The following is a 19653-nucleotide window of genomic DNA, read 5'->3' on the forward strand; positions in this document are numbered from 1 at the left end:
CTAGGAAGAATTGACTCACTAATTAGTTCTCCAGCCTGTGTGGGTGTGTGTTCAATGACATTTTTTTATTTAAATTATTTTTAAAAAGAGCCTTATATGTTGAAGTACCTTCAAAAGGACAACATGGTCCCTATACTCTTAGCCAAGTGACAATAAACATTAGAATGTTATTATAAGTGGGTTGTCATGAACAAGGCAGACGTTATATTAATGCAATGTGTTATTTATTGCTATTTTTTTTGATTATTATTCATACCTGAGTATAGGTCGCACCAGCCTAACAATACATGATTAAAACAAAAAAAATATATTGACATGTCGTAACGAAGTAGCATTTTTGGGAGGTCATTTTTTGTATTTGTTCAAAAACTAAGAACAAACAGTTAGAGTAACAAAGAAAAATATAAGTCCCACTGTATTATATATAGGTCGTGGAAAAAAAATAGAAGCTTATAGTCCAGAAAATACGATACTAGTCTATATACTGTAGGGCTCACTACATAAGAATGAATGAAGGACACTGTAGGGATCCATTTTGGAAGTACAACCCTACAAGAACTTGGCATTGGTTGACACTAGAGTTAAGTTGTAAACAAGGAAGAGTTGCCATGGTCTCTAGTCCTGTCTGTCCCTGGAAGGAAGCTCAATTCCGACAGTGAAGAGAGACAAAAGACAAAGGGTTGCTTCTTTCCTCCATCCAACCGGATAAGCATTTTCAGTTGCTTAGCTCATTGATAATGAGATTTTTTTTTCTATTTTTTCTTCTTCTTGGTCCTCCCCTCCTTCCCTAAAGGGGACTTCCCTACCATCCGCATCCTTCCCCAGGGACCGGTCAAGCTCTGCCTTCTGCTTTTAAAGGGTCTTGGGAGATCCTTTCTCAGCAAAAGATGGATGAGGCAATTGATCCGGACTCTCAGGTTAATGAATCCAATTTCACCCTATGGACTAATTGACTTTTGGGGTCCCACTGAGATGTTACTTAAGTAGAAGCAAAATGGAAGATAGGCCATATGTAGTCAGTCCAATGTTGTCATAGTTAAAGGGTTTGGGACTTTTTTTTCTATATGGGTGGCCATGTGAAGGCATGCTACAGCTTAGACTGGTTATCCACTCCTTTATTTATGAAAGAATGGTGCATTGAATGGGAATTAGGAGCAGTTATGTGAGCTACTATATTGCCAATGGAGGCATAGCAACTTTATTGAAAAAGGAGGATTTGACTGTTTTAGTCACCCATGTTTTATTGTAGGTGTTGAACTTGTGAAGATTTTTTGGGGTGATAAAAGTCTGAAAATAGATGAATCAATGTTATAGAGTTATGGATAAGATTACTGTTAAATAGTCTGAATTTTAGGAGACAACTGAGTTTAACAGTCTGTCTAAACAAGGTTGATTATTTTGTACTGAGTCAAAATAGGGTTAAACTCACCCAATTTATTATAACACGTTCACAAAATGTTTCATTAAAGTTCAACTTATAACAAAATGGAAGTTTAATTCAAGTTATTACAACTCAACATTGGGTATTAGCAAAATGCATAACAAACAAGAAAAAACAAGAAAAATGCAATAACATCTGAAGTTATTTACCAAGATTTGGGTGAAGAAACCTAGTTTTATCAACATAATGACTGAAATATACATATAAATATGTCTTGTCCAAATGAAAACTAGGCATAGCTTACATAGTGCTTGGATGGATTCCTCCTCTTCTGCACATCCACAACACTGACGTCCAAGACCGTCCTGAGCTGCATCTCGGCCAGTTTCACTAGTTTTTTGATTCACCAGCAAGAAATCAAAGCACAACGTCTGCCCATTAAAGCCCGTGAGAGCTTAAAAATGTCCGCCAGATCTTTTCTTTTCAGAGTTGGGAAAGAGGGAAAGTCCATACATCCATAAGAACCAAGTGCTTCTCGCTCGGTCTGAGAGCTTCTGAAACATGACAGCACACGAAACGTGCTGTTTAATAATCAACTGTTCTCGTTCTCCTCCCTAGGAGTGGGCAGGACCACCTCGAGGAGGGGAAAAAAGCGAAAAAATGGATGAGAATAAAGAGAGGACGGCCCAAAAATCCATTTTCCTTCGCTGGACGTTGAATTGAGATCACAGGGTAGGCAAAATGCAGTGTTTATTTCTATTTTTAATTATAGGGTCATAGTTTATACATAGAAATTAAAGTCGACGCGCATTGCGAATTTGTGTCAGTTCAAATGTAGTCCACAGGAGGGCACTGCAACACAGTAAAGCGAATTGCGTGTAAATAAGCGACTGTAGTATATGGGTAATATACTATATTTTCCGCATATTTGATCAAAACTGGTTGGAGGTGGACCAAGTTAATGTTACTATGTAATTTTGTAGAGAAGTGTTTCTATATTTTTGCATTCGTCAACATAGATACAGCCATATTTACCGTATATGTCTAAAAGACTAACTCTGTTCAAATATAATCAAAATTTCAAAACGAGTATGCAGTAAAGGGTGAAGAGCTGAACCTAGTTATTGTATATTGAATAAATCTAAATAAAGTATTATGGGTTAAGAGAAAAATTTAAAAAAATGGATATTGTGTATTTATTATTATAAAAACAATAAGGTCACACACATCTAGACATTGATGGTCATTAGTTGTCGGTACTTGTTCATGTTAGACAGTGACCATTACTTTTTACAGCCCAGCAACTTATAAAATTAAAAATAATAAACTTCTTCGTCCTTGTTACGTCAGGAGCGCGTGTTGGGGCTGAAGGGGCTTCTTATACACAGGAAACCCATAGTGCTCATCAACCATTAAGTTACTAAATGTTAAGGCAATTTACAACGGACATGTCAAGAAATTAAAATAATGACTTTTTTTGTCACAGGGCTTTTGGTGTGAATTATAACTCTCTTTAAGAATGTATAGAATATCGAATAATTATATCAAGAATAATCTCTGAATGTAACAGTCAAATTAAAACGCATCCATACATTTTGCTTTTATTGTGAACAGGTCTACCGGAAGTATTTGTATTGACACAGGTCAACTTGACTCCTGCTCGCCAAGTTGAGCGTGTGGTCAGGTCAGCTAACTGAAGAAGAAGAAGAAGAAGGAAGAGGGCGCGGGGCTCCTTGCCTCGCTTTCCTGTGCCATTTCCGCCGTGACGTTAAATGAGGGCCAGTCTACGTTTTGACGTCTCTGCTCGTCATCGGCACGGTGCTCTCTTTCAAGCTCTTTCGATCAAACAAGACCAAAGAGAAAGGGATCGTTCGCGCAACGGTCAACTCCTCCCTCCCTCCCCCCTCCAGCCGACGCCTCCGTTTCCTCGCCTCCGGCTTCTCTCTCCCCCCCGTGACCGAGAACGACTCGAGATGCCCGGCGATGGAAGTTGGAATTGACAGCAAATGACATTCATCCGCTTTCCAAACACTCGATCTCCGCCACATTAGCGGAAATCAGCAAGGCATCTCTCAGATCGTAGTAACACCTCCCCAAAAAAGATGTCATTTTTCAATTTTCGGAAGATCTTCAAGCTTGGGCCTGACAGGAAGAAGAAGCAGTACGAACATGTCCACCGAGATGTCAACCCCGAGGACATCTGGGACATCATCGGGGAACTCGGCGATGGAGCATTCGGCAAAGTCTACAAGGTACTTACTATTACAGCACCTTTATGTTTATGTATTAGGTAACCATCATCCACACACGTAAGACTCCATTGCGGTTCTGATCGCATACACATTGACAAGTAAGAACACGTGAAGATGACAGCAGACATGATGACACGATCGCCTGAAAATTAGACCCCAGAGTGTCGTCTCATAAGAAGATGACTTTGAGGGGGGGAAATGAGTTAGTTCTCTAAATAATTGGCCTACTTGTGTACGTGTAGGCAAGTTCTCGATGATGAAGAAATACCTCAAGTACTGAGTAACTTTGGAGCATTAACTCTTAATTTGGAGTGTTCAATTTAAGATTGTTTTTCAATTTGAGGTTAGGAAATGAAATATTGTTGACATTTCAAAGGCAATAGCAGAATCAATGGTTGTTAAATGACCTGACAAAACATTGAACAATTTGGTGGAATGTTTTACAGAGATGGCAGTTATGTATATTTTTGTTGTTGTTGATGTTTTGTTGTTTTTTTCCACTGATCAGCCTCATCACTTATACATTCAACTGCTGCATATTCACATATTGACATTAGTGATTCACATATTGACATTAGTGAAGTCATTTTTTTAGTTGATTTTCCCCCCCTAGTATTTGATGGAAAACTCACCTATCTGCTGTTTTTGCTCTTACTTCAAACCAGTAACAAGTTATCTTTTCTGCCTTGAAATTTGAGTTGAGAACCTACATTAACCTTATAATTGGTATCATTGTACAAATGTACTGCTAATGTTATTGATTCCCAATTGAAACTATAAAAAAATGTTAATATAACCACATAAGACACGATACCATTAATAGAAGACATCGTAATCACTTATAATTTAATGTACTACTGCAGTCTGATGTGGATGGCGCCAATACAGGAGTTCCTTGATCAAACTAATGAAATAATACTGCTAATTGTCCAGAAATGTCCATATGTCAATTTTGCAGTTCCCCATTAGCTGAGTAAGTTCCTGCAATGGAAGCCAGAAGTCTGACATGAACTTTATACAAATGAAACTTAATATATCAGCACCACAAGACAGAATATCGAAGTCGGGATTTATTTTAGCAAGGCCCATATCCAACGCTTATATAAAAAAAACCCTACTTACATTAGATCATTGGCAATCTCAACACAACAAAAATGACTATAGTGTGCAATGTAAGTCCCAAAAATAGAAAGTAGGTAACATTCTTTAGTCTAGGTCAGTCTTTCCACATGTTGACCACATTATAGGTCATTTACATCCTCGTGATACTTATTGCTTGAAATATAAGTGACAAAAAAGTGACAAAAATGTACCCTGACGTCACCCAACACAGTGAAAGAGACGAGGGTGTGTGTCAGGTTAGCACTATGTAAACATAGGATCAGTTGTTCCAATCCTAACACTCCCTCCCCCTTCATTTTCCCTTTTAGTCGCTTTAATGTTGCCTTTAAAACAACTCCCTTGCTACTGTTAGGCGTTCAACTAGATGAGACATTTTCCCATGTTGTAGAAAATGTCAGCTCAAAACCCAAAGCGATGGCAACACAAAAAAACAAACGATGGGAGGGAAAAGCAGCGTGAGGAAGTGACTGAGCCAACTTCACTCAGAATGGGTTGGAAGATAAGCTTTGCTGACAATAGTTTGTCGTGTTATTGGATCTGCTGCTCATTTCTGTAGCAGCAGTGGCCATGCCCAAGGCTGGATTTAACTCTGTGGTTCAAGTAACACTTGAGATTTTTAGCACACCGTAGCACCAGAAATAGAAACTAACTAATGATACTGGATATATTTAGATCAGACCTCATTCAAATGTGGATAAAAATGGGATGTGTTGGATAATTGCCAGTCTAGGGCTGAATTTTATTCATTTTTGCAGGGAAAAATATGCAATTGGGACATCTTTGATTTTTAAAATCATTATTTTCCGAATGGAATCTTACATTTTGTCAGGTTTTATATTTTTAAGATTTTTTTTTTTGGACTTTTCCGTCCTTGCTTGTAGTTTTTATTGACATTTTGTTTTGGTTTTAGGCTCAGAACAAGCAGAACGGAACCCTGGCCGCCGCAAAGGTCATCGACACAAAGACAGAAGACGAACTGGAGGACTACATGGTGGAAATTGACATCCTGGCTTCATGTGACCACCATCATATTGTCAAACTCCTGGATGCCTTCTATTTTGATGGCAAACTCTGGGTAAGTTACTTATAGCACACTCACTGCTAGTTGTTACAGTAAGGGATTTTATCCACTGACTTTTCGGACGATATTGCGCACTACTCTCGTCTTCTTTGCGCAGCAGCAATCATATGGTGCGTAGTAAATAAAATCCAAACGTTTTTATTTTGTTGTTTTTTTTACCCCTTTTCCCATTATGGCGCCATTTACGCGTCAACTAGTGGCAGTAGCTCTGTCCACTCTTATGTTTTTCATCTTTTACAGCATGTTTTACATGAAAAATCAGAGAGAACATTGCTTGCGATGCTATGACGGCAACTCTGAAGCCACAAAAAAGTCTAAGAGTAGTAACTCACTGTCTGGACAGATAATTCTTCCTTCCCAAAGTGCGTAGGGGGGGGAGATACTATTGCTGATCGCCTCTTTTTAAACCTTTAATGGAAACACTAATCAGCGTAGCACAGCTTGAACCCGCCTATGGAAAAGCTTCATTATACTTAGCATGGCATATCTTTTATTACAAGCACTTAACCACCATCTGTTTGTCCAGCAAAGGCCAGGTAGGAGGTTATTGTCACACTTTCACAGCATTTTGATGATTTGAAGCTTTAATTCGATGAGGTTAATTAGTTATTACGCTAAATGACGACCGGGTGATCATAGTTGCAATGGATTGGACGTCAATTATCGTCAACGGAAGTCAGCGAGTCTAACACTGTCAACATAGTTCGTAAATCCGGCGCTATGAGAACCCCCCCACGTCATTTATGGTGTCATATGACCCGTCTCGGGCACAGGCCGTGTCCAACGCTGAGATAATGGAGCGCTTTGGAGAGAAAGTGCCCGTAAATAATTCAGAGCTACACACAGCAGGTCGTCCCAATGGACTTTTGTCTTTAACCAGAGAAATGAATGTGTAACTGCATGTGTTTTTTTCTTTTTGTACACGTTTTGAAAAAAAAATGGTTAGTCAGTGTTTAGGAGTATGGAAGCTTTTATAATGGACTGGAAAGAGCACTGATTTTATTTTTTGGAAGGACTTTTTAGTAGCATTATTGTGCTTTTTTTTGTCCTATGACAGATAACAAAAATAAGTCAAATTCTGTCATTTTGACATTGATTAAAATGTGAATAAATGCATGGAATTTAACAGAAGTTGAGGTATTCAATTTGGCATTTCATCTCCTATTAAAATGATTCCATTCCAAAATGTCCGTTGACAATTCGCCTCAATTGATCATCTAATCAATAGTCTTTTGTAAAAGCTTCTTCGGTCAAAGCCTCCCATTTTTAAATATAATCTCACCATAGGCTTCATTTTTTTTCTTTTTCAGATTCTCATTGAGTTCTGTGCAGGCGGTGCAGTGGATGCCATCATGCTGGGTAAGCCCCCTCATTCACCATCCACTTTTATTCACTTCTTTTCAACCCATCCAGAATGCATTTTCCCCCCTCACTCTGGTTAAAGGAGACATTTCAGGCCAGTGTGTAATTATTGGAGCTCTGGTTTCAAGGAGTGGCGATAATGTTCATACCGTCATTTCAGACTGTTATTGTGAAGGATGAATACAGCCCTTTCTACTGTGTGAATGAGATTCTTTTGTAATAGAAAATATCTTTACAGCTATTGAATATGTGGCCATTCTTCGGAATTTTTCATCTCATAGAATAGTGATTTTTTTCTTTTTGCCCTCTTGTCGCTATGGGTTACCGTCTCATCTGATGTTTACTTACTAACATGCACACTTGCATAAGAAGGCGATGTCATTATTAAGAAAGTCTGACTCACTAATTGTCATTCTCCTGCAGAACTGGAGAGGCCATTGACTGAACCTCAAATCCGTGTCGTGTGTAGACAGACATTGGAGGCTTTGGTCTACCTTCATGAGAATAAAATCATCCACAGAGATTTGAAAGCTGGGAATATTCTTCTTTCCTTGGATGGCGAAGTCAAACTTGGTAAATTAATACAAAGTAACACACACAATAACTATACTTGAACCTGTACCTGAATGCGCCTGGTTTTTGGTGTAGATTTGTTTGATTAAATTGGTAAGGATTACATACATGGTACAAACGATCGCTTCTCTTTCCTACAAAGATCAACTCAATTTAAGACGCTCAGAAGAAGAATAGCGCGCAGAAGTATATAGCAGATTAATGGTTGTCTTTTCCGGCTTGGGTGGCTACTTACAAGCGTCCTACTGAGACACTTAAAGGCTTTAAGGGGATAATTAGTTAAGTCAATCTGGGGCTTCCAGCTGAGCCTTGCTGATTTTGACAAGTGTGAGCTCGGCTCTGTTTACACAAGCATCTGTCTCATATCAATAGCTCATGATTTTGATCCCGACATCAAAATTATGGTGTTTTATTCATGTATCAGACAGCAAAAACTCCTGCTAGGTTACATAGTGGAAGTATTCAGGTTTTTAAATAGAAGCATTCATAGAAAACCTGATTTTAAAAAGGATTATTAGCTATTTTGCAGTGTCCGTTATATCATTTTCTTTTAGATTCATTCAGTGCGCTGCTGAATTGTTGCAGAGGGCAAAAGCGCGTGATTGTTTGTGCAATTTGTCCACATTTTTTTCCTGTAGCATCCTGTAGTAATGAATTAATTTCCATTTTTCAGCTGATTTTGGGGTTTCTGCAAAAAACACAAAGACCTTACAGAGGAGAGATTCTTTCATCGGAACGCCATACTGGTGAGTTGAGTCACTCCGTCTAAAACAAGAGGCTATTCAAGACTTTGTGTATCTGATTGATGGCGTCAAATTATGCTTCAATCTGCTTTGTTGTCTTCTGCAGGATGGCGCCAGAAGTGGTGATGTGCGAGACATCCAAAGACCGGCCGTACGACTACAAGGCAGACATCTGGTCCCTGGGGGTGACCCTGATCGAGTTGGCGCAAATCGAGCCGCCCAATCACGAGATGAATCCTATGAGGGTGTTGCTGAAAATAGCCAAGTCGGAACCGCCCACCCTCATGCAACCCTCCCGATGGTGAGTTGGGGAGACGTCTTTAGGGGGCTTACTTGTCCAATCCTGGGACATTTCAGCACCAATGAGGACATTAAGCCTAATTTCTAACTGTCAATGGCTGCCAATATGGGAATTTTGATGTACCCTAGATGGAGCCTTTCCAGACTCAGATTATTTAGAAAATTATTGCTACTGTGACAACAAAATTTCCCAAATACGGGATGATAAAGTCATTTAATGGCTTTTTTTGGGTTGCACCATTTTTTTTACCAATCCCTTAAACTAATTCTTCCTCTGGCCAACAAAAGCATGGACTTAAACATCTTGAAAATCCTGATAAATCTAGTAACCTCTTTTCTCCATTCTGAATTACAGGACAGCAGATTTCAACGACTTCCTTCGCAGGGCACTCGATAAGAACGTGGACAACCGTTGGGGACCGCTGCAGCTTCTCCAGGTGGGTGCATTGTCCTTCTGCTATTTATCTGGTAGCAGTGGGCGGGTCTCCTGGCAAATGAGCTTTGTAATTACATTCCTCGTGTCATTCCTCCCCTCTGTCTCGGCAGCACCCATTCGTCTCCAGCGTGGTGGACAGCAGACCTCTGCGAGAGCTCATCGCCGAAGCCAAGGCTGAAGTCACAGAGGAGATAGAGGACAGTAAAGAAGAAGAAGAGGAGACGGAAGAGCCCGAGACGCCCGTGGTATGTAACGAATAACGCTTAGCAGACTCGATCGGCCAAGTTAGACTTATCGGAAACTTTTTTCAGGCTCCTGGACATAAGCGAGCGCCGTCCGACGTCAGCATGGCGAGCTCGGAGGAAGACAAAGTTCCTTCGACTCCATCCGCGTTGGAGTCCGTCACGGAAAAGATTGAAGCCGAACCGGTTGAAGAAAGGACTGGCGATAAGATCTCGGATGAGGGTCTTGGAACGAGTGAGCCGGATAAGACGGAAGAGGAAAAAGTTGCTGAATCCGAGAATGAAGAGCCAGCCTCGCTGGAGTCCCAAGACAAAGCAGACGAGAGTCTTCTGGGTGACTTGACTTCCGTGGAGGATGTAGATGGAATCCCCACAGAGGAAGAAAAAATAAATGAAGCTCCAGAAGTAACAGGTGATGAACAACCTGAAGAGGAGATCAATGAAGATGAGCCGAATCGGCAGATTGTCGAATCTTCCGAATCGGAAGAGCCACTTGACAAACCAGAACAATTGAACGAGCCGGATCACGCGGTTGACCAAGAAGACCTCACCGATATGACCGATGGCGTAGTAGAAACGACAGAATCGCACGTTGATGGAGACACTGAAACAAATTTGAGTAAGGGGGAATGTCTTCCGGAAAAGCCTGAGGTTTCGGGCTTACCCGATGAGGACGTCAGACCTACAAATGGAGTTTATGAGGACGCCAACGATATCTCCGGAGGACAAACGCTCGCTACGAAGGAAGACGGCGATGCCACTCAGGTGGAGGATGGCGCCGTTCAAATTGAAACAGAGGCGGAGACCAAGACGGAGCAGGGAAGTCCTGTCGTGAGCCAACCAGAGACTGAGAAGGACTCCGACTCCGGGAGTGGTTCGGTTGCCGACACCAGTAGTCTGGACCTGAATCTGTCCATCTCCAGCTTTTTATCCAAGAGCAATGATGGAGGTTCTCTCTCCATACAGGTGGGTTCATTTAAGTTAAGGGTGTCAAACTTGGGTTGGTTCGAGGGTTGCAATAATATCAACTTGATTTCATGTGGGCCAGACCATTTTAGATATAATATTTGGATTTTTTTAAATTGCATTATAAGAACTGGATCAAAAGCCCTACCTATTCGTTTTTTTTATAGATCTAGGAAACATCTAATGAATTGTTTTTTAATTTCAAATAGACTTTTTTTTTTAAATTATACTGAATATTAAAGAGGAAAACCGATAATATTTTTATACATCTATTTTTAGATTTTACAAAATGCTTTTTGACCTAAAAACACCAAAAAAAATGGATAAAAAATCAGGAAATATGATATACATCTATAATCTTCATTTGAATTTGATCCTAAAACAGAAAGTCAACACTCATGATTTACAAAACACGTTTTTCTTCTCAGGAGTTAAAACGCCAAAAGAAGACGCTGAAAAAGACCCGCAAATTTTTGGTGGACGGCATGGAGGTCAGCGTGACCACCTCCAAAATCGTGACAGACGACGACGCCAAGAACGAGGAGATGCGGTTCCTCAGGTGCGTCCCCCCGCCGTTAACGGCCACTGCTACGCTGCCGCTTCTCAATAATAAAAAAAAAAACAGCAGCTATTTAGCAATGCATGCCTTTAAATAGTCCCCACTCAATCCAGATGGGTTATCTGCAAAAAATGTTGTTGCTACGTACACCGTGGTGACGAGGACGGCAGTGCATGACGGCGCGTGAATCATGGACTGGCATACCCCAGATAGGTTTCTGCTGCTTGCTAACGCTAGTGCAAAAAAAAAAGTGCTTTTGGCAAGCCGGCGGCGATTCTGACCACGCGCCATCGCTGTGATTCTTTCTCCAGGCGACAGGAACTGCGAGAACTGCGTCTGCTGCAGAAGGAGGAGCAGCGAGCTCAGCAGCAGCTCAGCCACAAACTGCAGCAGCAGAGGGACCAGATATGGCGGCGTTTTGAACAGGAAACCACAGTGAGTCATTTCCACCACAGTTTTTGAGCGCCTTTTGTTCCTCACTTTAACAGAGGGTGTGTTCACACAAAACTGTTTTATACACAATATGTTGGGAAACCTGTTGGAAGAGAACAATTATTTTGCCAGAATAAGAGTCCAACGCTCAAAAAAAAACTATTATTCCTCTTTTTATTCCAGGATAGGAGTATTTATTTTTAAACTCGTTCACCGCCACTAATGGTGACATGTTTAAATGAGGAAGGATGACAACCAATGATCATATTTCAGACGTTGCGAGCCCCTCCCTTTTTTTTAAATGTATTTTAACTGTATTGCCGCTAATGAGTTGAGTTAACACCCTGGAATGTCTTAATTGTTTGAGAAGTGTTGCGGTTTTACAGATTTCAGTCCTCCGCCCAAAGTAGGGTGTTTAACCACAATTGGCCATCATTAAAACTGGGTTTTCAGTAGCATGTATTTTCCCAGGAACTATGGCCATAGACAATACATTTGTACCAATACTTATGAAACTTTTTTCGCAGCTTGAACATTTTGTAAGTAGAGCAGTACTATATACGTAAATTCTCTTAAAGTGTCAAAAAGTGCTCATTGTTTTAGGAAAGATATGAGAAACACACAAGAGAAAATTATTTATTAATGTCACAAATATATGAACATACATTTCATAAAAGCAAGATTATAAATTCAAACATTAACAACATTAATCAACAACAAATGATGTTTGATGACTTTTAATAATGTGAGACAGCCAATGAGAGCCCAGCAGAGTGTAACGAGGTTCTAAAGTGAGTAACAATGCATTCATAAGCAACAATATTTTCTAAATAAAATAACAGATAAGGAAATGCATTTACTTTTTGGGGGATTTTCGTAACTTGGATCTTTTTTGTATCTTGAAGCACTCATTTGCATATAAAAAGCTTTCGGAATCTGAAAAATTCATACCTAGAGGCATTTCTAAGTAAAAGCTTTGATTGTATTGGGTTTTTTCTCCCATAAAAAAAATAAATAAATAAATGTGTCATCACAAAATGTCATTAAAAAATTACATAAGAGTATTGTATTAATGCTGGCTCGTACAAATGAAATTGAAAAGTCTACTTGTTCCCCACTTGTATTATATTAAGAGAATAAGTGTCCCCATACTGTTTATTATTGGACTATTGGTCATGATTTCATTTCCATCCAGGCTAAGAAGCGCCAGTACGACCAGGAAGTGGAGGGCCTGGAAAAGAAGCAAAAGCAGACCATCGAGCGGCTGGAGCAAGATCACACCACCCGACTTCGAGATGAAGCCAAACGCATCAAGGGGGATCAGGACAAAGAGTTGTCCAAGTTCCAGAACATGCTGAAGAACAAAAAGAAAGAGGTAAGTGTGGCCTTGCATGCTGATGCGCTTGGGTCCTTTGCACGCTTGCCTTTTTCTGGCATCGTCGTTTTCAAGACGATGGCTTCTTGCTGGTCTTGGTGGGAGCCGGTGCATGTCTTTATTCAGTCTGTCTAAAATGCGAGCTCAATTCAGGGTTGAGCGCCAGACAAGACGTCTCGCTGGCTTCGGCTGTTTATTATGCTTTGTGCTTTTGTCGCCACGGTGATCAAAGTAGTTGCCGTTTTGTAATGTGCTGCGAGGTGGCTTCAGTGGGTGATTTTTTTTTTTTAGGTGTTTTTGGACTTTGGTGGTGGCAGGCTGATATGGGAATTAGGAGAATACACTATTGTTTAAGGATGTCCCGATCCGATCATGATAGAGCGGCATTTTTAGAGGATTGGAATCAGTAATATTGACATTATTGAATTAAACTTTGCAGGAAAAAAGTCAAAAAATTACAACTAAAATAGTTTAATTGATGAAGTTGGTCGACCAAATTTTAAATTTATTCATGTAAAACACATTTTAAGTAAAAAGTCCCTTACTATACTATGTCGTTTTTTTAAAGAAAAAAAAGCCTTACTATACTATGTCGTTTTTTAAAGCAAAAAGCTTTACTATACTTTTTTGCTTTATTGAAATCAGCAATGAAATATGAATATGTTGCAATATCTCTGTTGAAATTAGTTTAATTTATGAAGTTGGTCGACCAACTTTTAAATTTATTCATGTAAAACACATTTTAAGTAAAAAGTCTTACTATACTATGTCGTTTTTTTTAAAGAAAAAAAAGCCTTACTATACTATGTCGTTTTTTTAAAGAAAAAAAGCCTTACTATACTTTTTTGCTTTATTGAAATCAGCAATAGAATATGAATATGTTGCAATATCTCTGTTGAATTTATTGAATTTGATTTATTGAATATTTATTTTAATAAAATGGGGACAGACTCGGACTCGGGACATCCCTTGATTCAACGATCTTTGGCAGTATTCAGTCAGCACAGCTTATACATATATATATGTATATTTTTTTAAATCATATAAGATTTCCCAGTAAACTCATGATTCATCTGGCTGTGAGGTAAAACAATGGTGGCGGGACTCTCTGCATGTCTTCCAATCTCGAAGGATGATTTTTTATTTATTTTTTTGTTGACTTTTTTTGTTCCAAATGAATGAGGCATTTGTGCGCAAATACAATACTTTCTAGGCCAAAGAGAAAATCGGGCAATCCCCTAAATACATGCGCAAAGAGCTCACGAAGCGCCTAAAGGAGGACCTAACGCTTCTTAAAACCAATGAGGTAAAACACTAACTTAACGTTTTTTCCAACGTTTTTATTCTTACAGACTACTATTGGAATATAATATGAAATATGAAGAAATGGGGGGAGGAGGTTGTCAAGTAACACTGCTTAAATATTGAGGAAAAAATGCAAGGTTTAATCAAAATTATACCTTGATAAATGTTGAAAATGTTCATTCCAACTGCCTACTTAGTCTTTACAAGGTTGTTTTTTTCAACTTACATTTTTACTCTAACAAATATCTTGAATTGCAGATGTCGTGTCAAGTCTGAATTTTGCAGGTGGAATCTTGAGCATGTTTTTTGTCAAAATTCTAAACCAATAAGAATGCACCCTATTAACAAAGCTCTTATTTTTAGACTGGAAAAGCATGGGCCTGAGCAGCGTATTAATCGATAACACGGACATACTAACATTTACTTTCAGCTGCGCCGCAAATTCAGTTTTCTCCGCAAAGTAGGACCCAAAGCTTGTGTGAGTGTGTGTGTGTGTGTTTGTATGAGGCGGTCAGTTTTCTGACCAGGGCCAGTGTGCATTGTGTCCTCTCCTCCGCAGGCGGTCGCCCAGGTTATGATACAGTCTTTTCAGTTGTCCTCATGCGCACTCTTCAATGCTCAGATGCAGGATGTAAGTTCCGTTCCGTCCCTCCCGTCTCTTATTCCAGCCCATACTTCCTTCAATGTTTGATAAATGTGCAATAGCGCAGCTTTCATTCAAGCATGGGTTGTGTTTTTTTGATGGAGTGACGTCATCGCTGTGTTTTTGTGCAGTGGTTTCCTGCCTCTCTTCCACCGTTTTTTATTGGAGCAAATATTACGTCATTGTCTGACATGATCGGAACTTTTGTGCTCATATCGTGTCTTTCCTCGATGATGTCGCATCACTGTGGGTTTTAAATATGATGACATCATTCACTTGACAACTTTTCTCGTTCAAGTCTTGTCGCTCTTGTGTGTTTTTGACTGATTTTTACCTTAAAAAAATTTGTTTCGCTCATCTTCTCCTTTGTTATTCTTCCTTAGGAGCAAGAGTTCCTTCAGAAACAGCAGCAGGAGCTAGATGGGGAGCTCAAAAAGATCATCCAGCAGCATAAAGTGGAGATTGCCACCATTGAGAGGGAGTGCCTTAACCATAAGCAACAGCTGATGAGAGGTAAGATGTACATTTTGCTTGGAAATCGCCAGGGAATAATGTTTTTCAACGTTTTGTGTGTGTAGCTCGAGAGGCGGCCATGTGGGAGCTAGAAGAGCGTCACCTGCAGGAGAAGCACCAGCAGCTCAAGCAGCAGCTCAAGGACCAGTATTTCCTGCAGAGGCACCAGCTACTCAAGAGGCACGACAAAGTGAGGAGAGCTTTTGATTGTGATGCTTTAAAACTCGTGTCAAAGTGGCGGTCCGGGGGCCAAATCTGGCCCGCCACATCATTTTGTGTGGCCCAGGAAACTCAATCATGAGTGCCGCCTTTCTGTTTTAGTATCAAATTAAAATGAAGACTATAGATGTATATTAGATTTCCTGATTTTTCCCCTTTTAAATCAATAATTGTCATTTTTTAATCATTTTTTTCTGTTTTTAAGTTAAATTATTTTGTAAAATCTAAAAATATATTTGAAAAAAAGCTAGAATAAACATTGTTTTCAATCTATAAAAAACTGAATATTCAGGGATTTTATTCCAGTTCTTTTAATCCATTTATTTAAAAAATTCTAAATATTCTATCTAAAATGGACACAAAGGTGTCTTTAACACTCTTGTTTTTGACGACGCGTGCAGGAAATGGAGCAGATGCAACGCTACAACCAACGCCTGGTGGAGGAAATGAAAAACAAGCAGAACCAAGAGCGCGTCCGCCTACCCAAAATCCAACGCAGCGACGGGAAAACTCGCATGGCCATGTTTAAGAAGAGCCTCCGCATCGCCCCGTCCGCCATCATCACGCCCGATCAGGAGAGAGAACGCATTAAGCAGGTGAGGACAACAAATACTACTGCCTAATCTAATGTTGTTGAGTGGTGGCCTAGTGGATAAGTCATCAGTCTACCACCTCTTTGGTCCTGGGTTCAAATCCTAGTGCTTGCAAATATTTTTCCAATATTTTTCAGGTAAAAGAACTTACTTTTTCCTTTCCAGTTTGCTTTTCAAGAAGAAAAGCGGCAGAAAAATGAACGTCTCCACCAACACCAGAAGCACTTAAATCAGATGAGAGATCTTCAACTGCACTGTGATTCTAATATTCGAGAGCTGCAGCAGCTACAGGTGAGCGGTCGCCCAAAGTCGATGGCCGAGCCGTTTTGCATCGATCTCGTTGAAACGAAATCTTTGGTTCTGTTCAGAATGAGAAATGTCACCTTCTGATTGAGCACGAAACGCAAAAATTGAAGGAGTTGGATGAAGAGCACGGTCAGGAGATTAAGGAGTGGCGGGAGAAACTCAGACCAAGGAAGAAGGTTAGTGGCTTGGATGGATTTCGGAATTGAACATTTTGAAGGATTTCACTTCTTCAACCTGGTTTAGTTAGTATTGTCATTGACTAATTATTTACAAAAAGACAGACACTATATAGTAAGATTTTAACATGTTTTAAAAAAATGATCATGTATAGTAAGGCTGTTAATTGTCAAATGGTTTCATAGGAAAGTGTAGCTACTTGGATGGCGCAGAGGTTAGTTCACTGGACTCCCGTGTGGGAGACCTGGGTTCAAATCCCGGTCGTGACACTTTTTCACTTAGTTGTTTCTGTGGACTTCTTGTCAAGAAACTCAAATGATTACTAAGGAAAGTGTAGTCACTTGGTTGGCACAGAGGTTAGAACACTGGACTCCCGTGTGGGAGACCTGAGTTCGATCCCCGCTGTCGTTTGGCTGAAAATAACTGGAAAGAAGAATTGGTCAATGGAATAAGATGAAGAAGAAGAAAAAAAAAAGAAAAACTTTTTAATTTATATTAAACACTTAGTCATACTTTTCAGCAAAAGGTTATATTCCGAACTGCCTTCGGCAGTTCGGAAGACAGTTGAAGGACCTGTCTGTGCGAAAGGCGTTCTCGGGTCGGCCTTCGGCCGACCCTCGACCGCTTGCTTGGTCAGTGAACCGCCGACACCGGGAAGCGAACTCACGTTCTCTCGGTCCGAAGGCGAGTGTGCAACCCACTACACCAACTCGTGCCCCACTTATACAAGGGTGTTGAAACGTTTTATCCAAGGAAACTGGGTGAAACACTTAGTCATTTTTTGGACAAAATGCTTCATACACTACTGAATACTTATACACTTAAACACTTAGAATTAGAACTTATTCTTTTAACTGAATAATATTTGGAAAATCTTTGCCTGCACTGGGATTTGAACCCAGGACCTCAGAGGTGGTAGACTGATGACTTAGCCACTGGGCCACCACACAGTGAGAGAAAGGGGTAGTACTTATACTTTTACCTCTTTCATTTACTTGAAACACTTAATCATTTTTTTGACTAAATGTTTCATCCACCACTGAATACTTATACACTTAAACACTTAGAATTAGAACTTATTCTTTTAACTGAATAATATTTGGAAAATCTTTGCCTGCACTGGGATTTGAACCCAGGACCTCAGTGGTGATAGACTGATGACTTAACCACTGGGCCACCACCCAGTGAAAGAAAGTGGTAGTACTTATACTTTTACCTCTTTCATTTTCTTGAAACACTTAGTCATTTTTTTGACTAAATGTTTCATCCACCACTGAATACTTATACACTTAAACACTTAGAATTAGAACTTATTCTTTTAACTGAATAATATTTGGAAAATCTTTGCCTGCACTGGGATTTGAACCCAGGACCTCAGTGGTGATAGACTGATGACTTAACCACTGGGCCACCACCCAGTGAAAGAAAGTGGTAGTACTTATACTTTTACCTCTTTCATTTTCTTGAAACACTTAGTCATTTTTTTGACTAAATGTTTCATCCACCACTGAATACTTATACACTTGAACACTTAGACATTAATACTTATTGTTTTAACTGAATAATATTTGGAAAATCTTTGCCTGCACTGGGATTTGAACCCAGGACCACAGGGATGGTAGACTGATGACTTATCCAATGGGCCACTACCCAGTGAGAGAAAGTAGTAGAACTTATACTTTTACCTCTTGCATTTACCTGAATAATATTAGGAAAATCTTTGCAAGCACTTGGATTTGAACCCAAGACCAAAGAAGTGGTAGACTGATGACTTATCCACTGGGCCACCACTCTACATGATTAGGCAGTAGTATTTGTTGTTTCATCTCTTTTCACTCCCAGATCATACTTAGTACTTTATTGTACCTTCAAGTGGGAAAAGCTTATTGTTTTATCTGTTACAACTATTAGTATAATTAAGCTTTTTTTTCTTTAAAAAACGACATAGTATAGTAAGGCATTTTTGTTAAAGAAAAAAATAAGGAAATACTTTAAAAAAAAGAAAGAACGAAAACTGGTTACTAGTTACTAACACTTTGTTCTGATACTCCCGCAGGCGTTGGAAGAAGAATTCACGCGGAAGCTCCAAGAGCAAGAAATGTTCTTCAAAATGAGCGGCGAATCGGAATGCCTTAACCCCACCGCCCAAAGCCGCGTTTCCAAGTTTTACCCCATCCCGCACGTTCAAGGTTCTGGTTCGTAACGGCAAATAATGACGTTTAGTTGGGAGAATTTTTTTTGGGAGGGCTGGGTTCTTATTTTTATTTACAGGTCCTGATTCGTGAATTTACTCTACAAATGCCCTCCTACTTACTTATCAGTTGCTTTATCATGATCATTTTTAGCCCTCCAATCAAAGAATGTCACTTAACAGTGGTTTAATCAAGTGGATGCACTCTCCATGGTGCTGAATACTTCCTGGAGTGAATGCTGTCAAATGCTATGGAATGTAGAAAAAAAAATGCCGTAAATTAATTTTGCACTGTTTTCTTGACCCACATTAGCTGAGAGAATATGCAGTACAAGATTCCTGTTTTTTTGGGCTTTTCGCAGTTTTTGCAGTTTTTACACCGTGAAAAACGAGGGAATACTGCAGAAATATTTTCACAGTTGTCCCCTTTTTTGCAGTTTACTGCAAAATGTGAAAAACAGTCATTATGCTTTACACTGATGCTGTAATTAAGGAATAGAAATATCTAAAATTATCACATTTCATAATCATTTACTCAGATTTTTATTTTAATTTCCAAGATGATTATGTTCAACTTCTCCATACCAAGTACTGGATTTTATGTGTTTTTTCCACCAAACAAACTAAAGAATTTTAACTCACCGTGTTATATCTCTCATTGGCTGCTACTGTTGTCACTGCCATCCTCCCCAGTTAAAACGGAATTGGACCTTCATTACTACCAAAGCGCACAATATAAGTTAATTGTCATGCCTCCACTTCAATAAAAAATATATATATGCAGTTCTATGGTCAGATCAAATGTTTGGAAAATGTCTCTGGATATATTTCAAGTTGTAGTTGTAAATAAAAAAATATTCCTGTGTTTTCTATGAGCTTTGC

General features: G+C 39.5%; 2 protein-coding genes across 5 annotated transcripts in view; one reads left to right on the top strand and one right to left on the bottom strand.

Annotated features, from left to right (window-relative positions):
* The window catches only part of LOC144205489 (SH3 and PX domain-containing protein 2A-like), a 36104-nt gene extending 34102 nt beyond the window's left edge, over positions 1–2002 (bottom strand). For both annotated transcript variants that reach the window (XM_077729892.1, XM_077729891.1), the window contains exon 1: positions 1686–2002. In XM_077729892.1, the coding sequence (XP_077586018.1) occupies positions 1686–1757 (72 nt within the window). In that variant the 5' untranslated portion in view covers positions 1758–2002. The remainder of the gene's footprint in view (positions 1–1685) is intronic.
* Positions 2003–3052: 1050 nt separating this feature from the next.
* Positions 3053–19646, top strand: slka (STE20-like kinase a). 3 transcript variants are annotated; one of them, XM_077729129.1, is made up of 19 exons: positions 3053–3633; positions 5666–5830; positions 7147–7195; positions 7622–7771; positions 8445–8517; positions 8621–8815; positions 9170–9251; positions 9361–9495; positions 9562–10458; positions 10887–11017; positions 11329–11452; positions 12645–12824; positions 14038–14130; positions 15156–15285; positions 15351–15475; positions 15906–16100; positions 16263–16388; positions 16466–16579; positions 18637–19646. In XM_077729129.1, the coding sequence occupies exons 1-19, from the start codon at positions 3484–3486 to the stop codon at positions 18781–18783; spliced, it is 3261 nt and encodes a 1086-aa protein (XP_077585255.1). In that variant the 5' UTR covers positions 3053–3483; the 3' UTR covers positions 18784–19646. The 3 variants fall into 3 exon arrangements, with proteins under 3 accessions (XP_077585255.1, XP_077585256.1, XP_077585257.1); XM_077729130.1 differs by lacking the exon at positions 14038–14130 and adding an exon at positions 14689–14760; XM_077729131.1 differs by lacking the exon at positions 14038–14130 and having other exon boundaries at positions 3054–3633.
* The last annotated feature ends 7 nt before the right edge of the window (positions 19647–19653 follow it).

This window comes from Stigmatopora nigra, chromosome 12 (genome assembly GCF_051989575.1).
Source record: "Stigmatopora nigra isolate UIUO_SnigA chromosome 12, RoL_Snig_1.1, whole genome shotgun sequence".
NCBI lineage: Eukaryota > Metazoa > Chordata > Actinopteri > Syngnathiformes > Syngnathidae > Stigmatopora > Stigmatopora nigra.

Bases quoted from the DNA above. Each gene is read 5' to 3' on its own strand.
- slka (XM_077729129.1), top strand. From the start codon at position 3,484: ATGTCATTTTTCAATTTTCGGAAGATCTTCAAGCTTGGGCCTGACAGG. The intron at 8,518-8,620 runs GTGAGTTGAGTC...TGTCTTCTGCAG, and splicing joins TTCATCGGAACGCCATACTG to GATGGCGCCAGAAGTGGTGA. The intron at 16,389-16,465 runs GTGAGCGGTCGC...GGTTCTGTTCAG, and splicing joins GAGAGCTGCAGCAGCTACAG to AATGAGAAATGTCACCTTCT.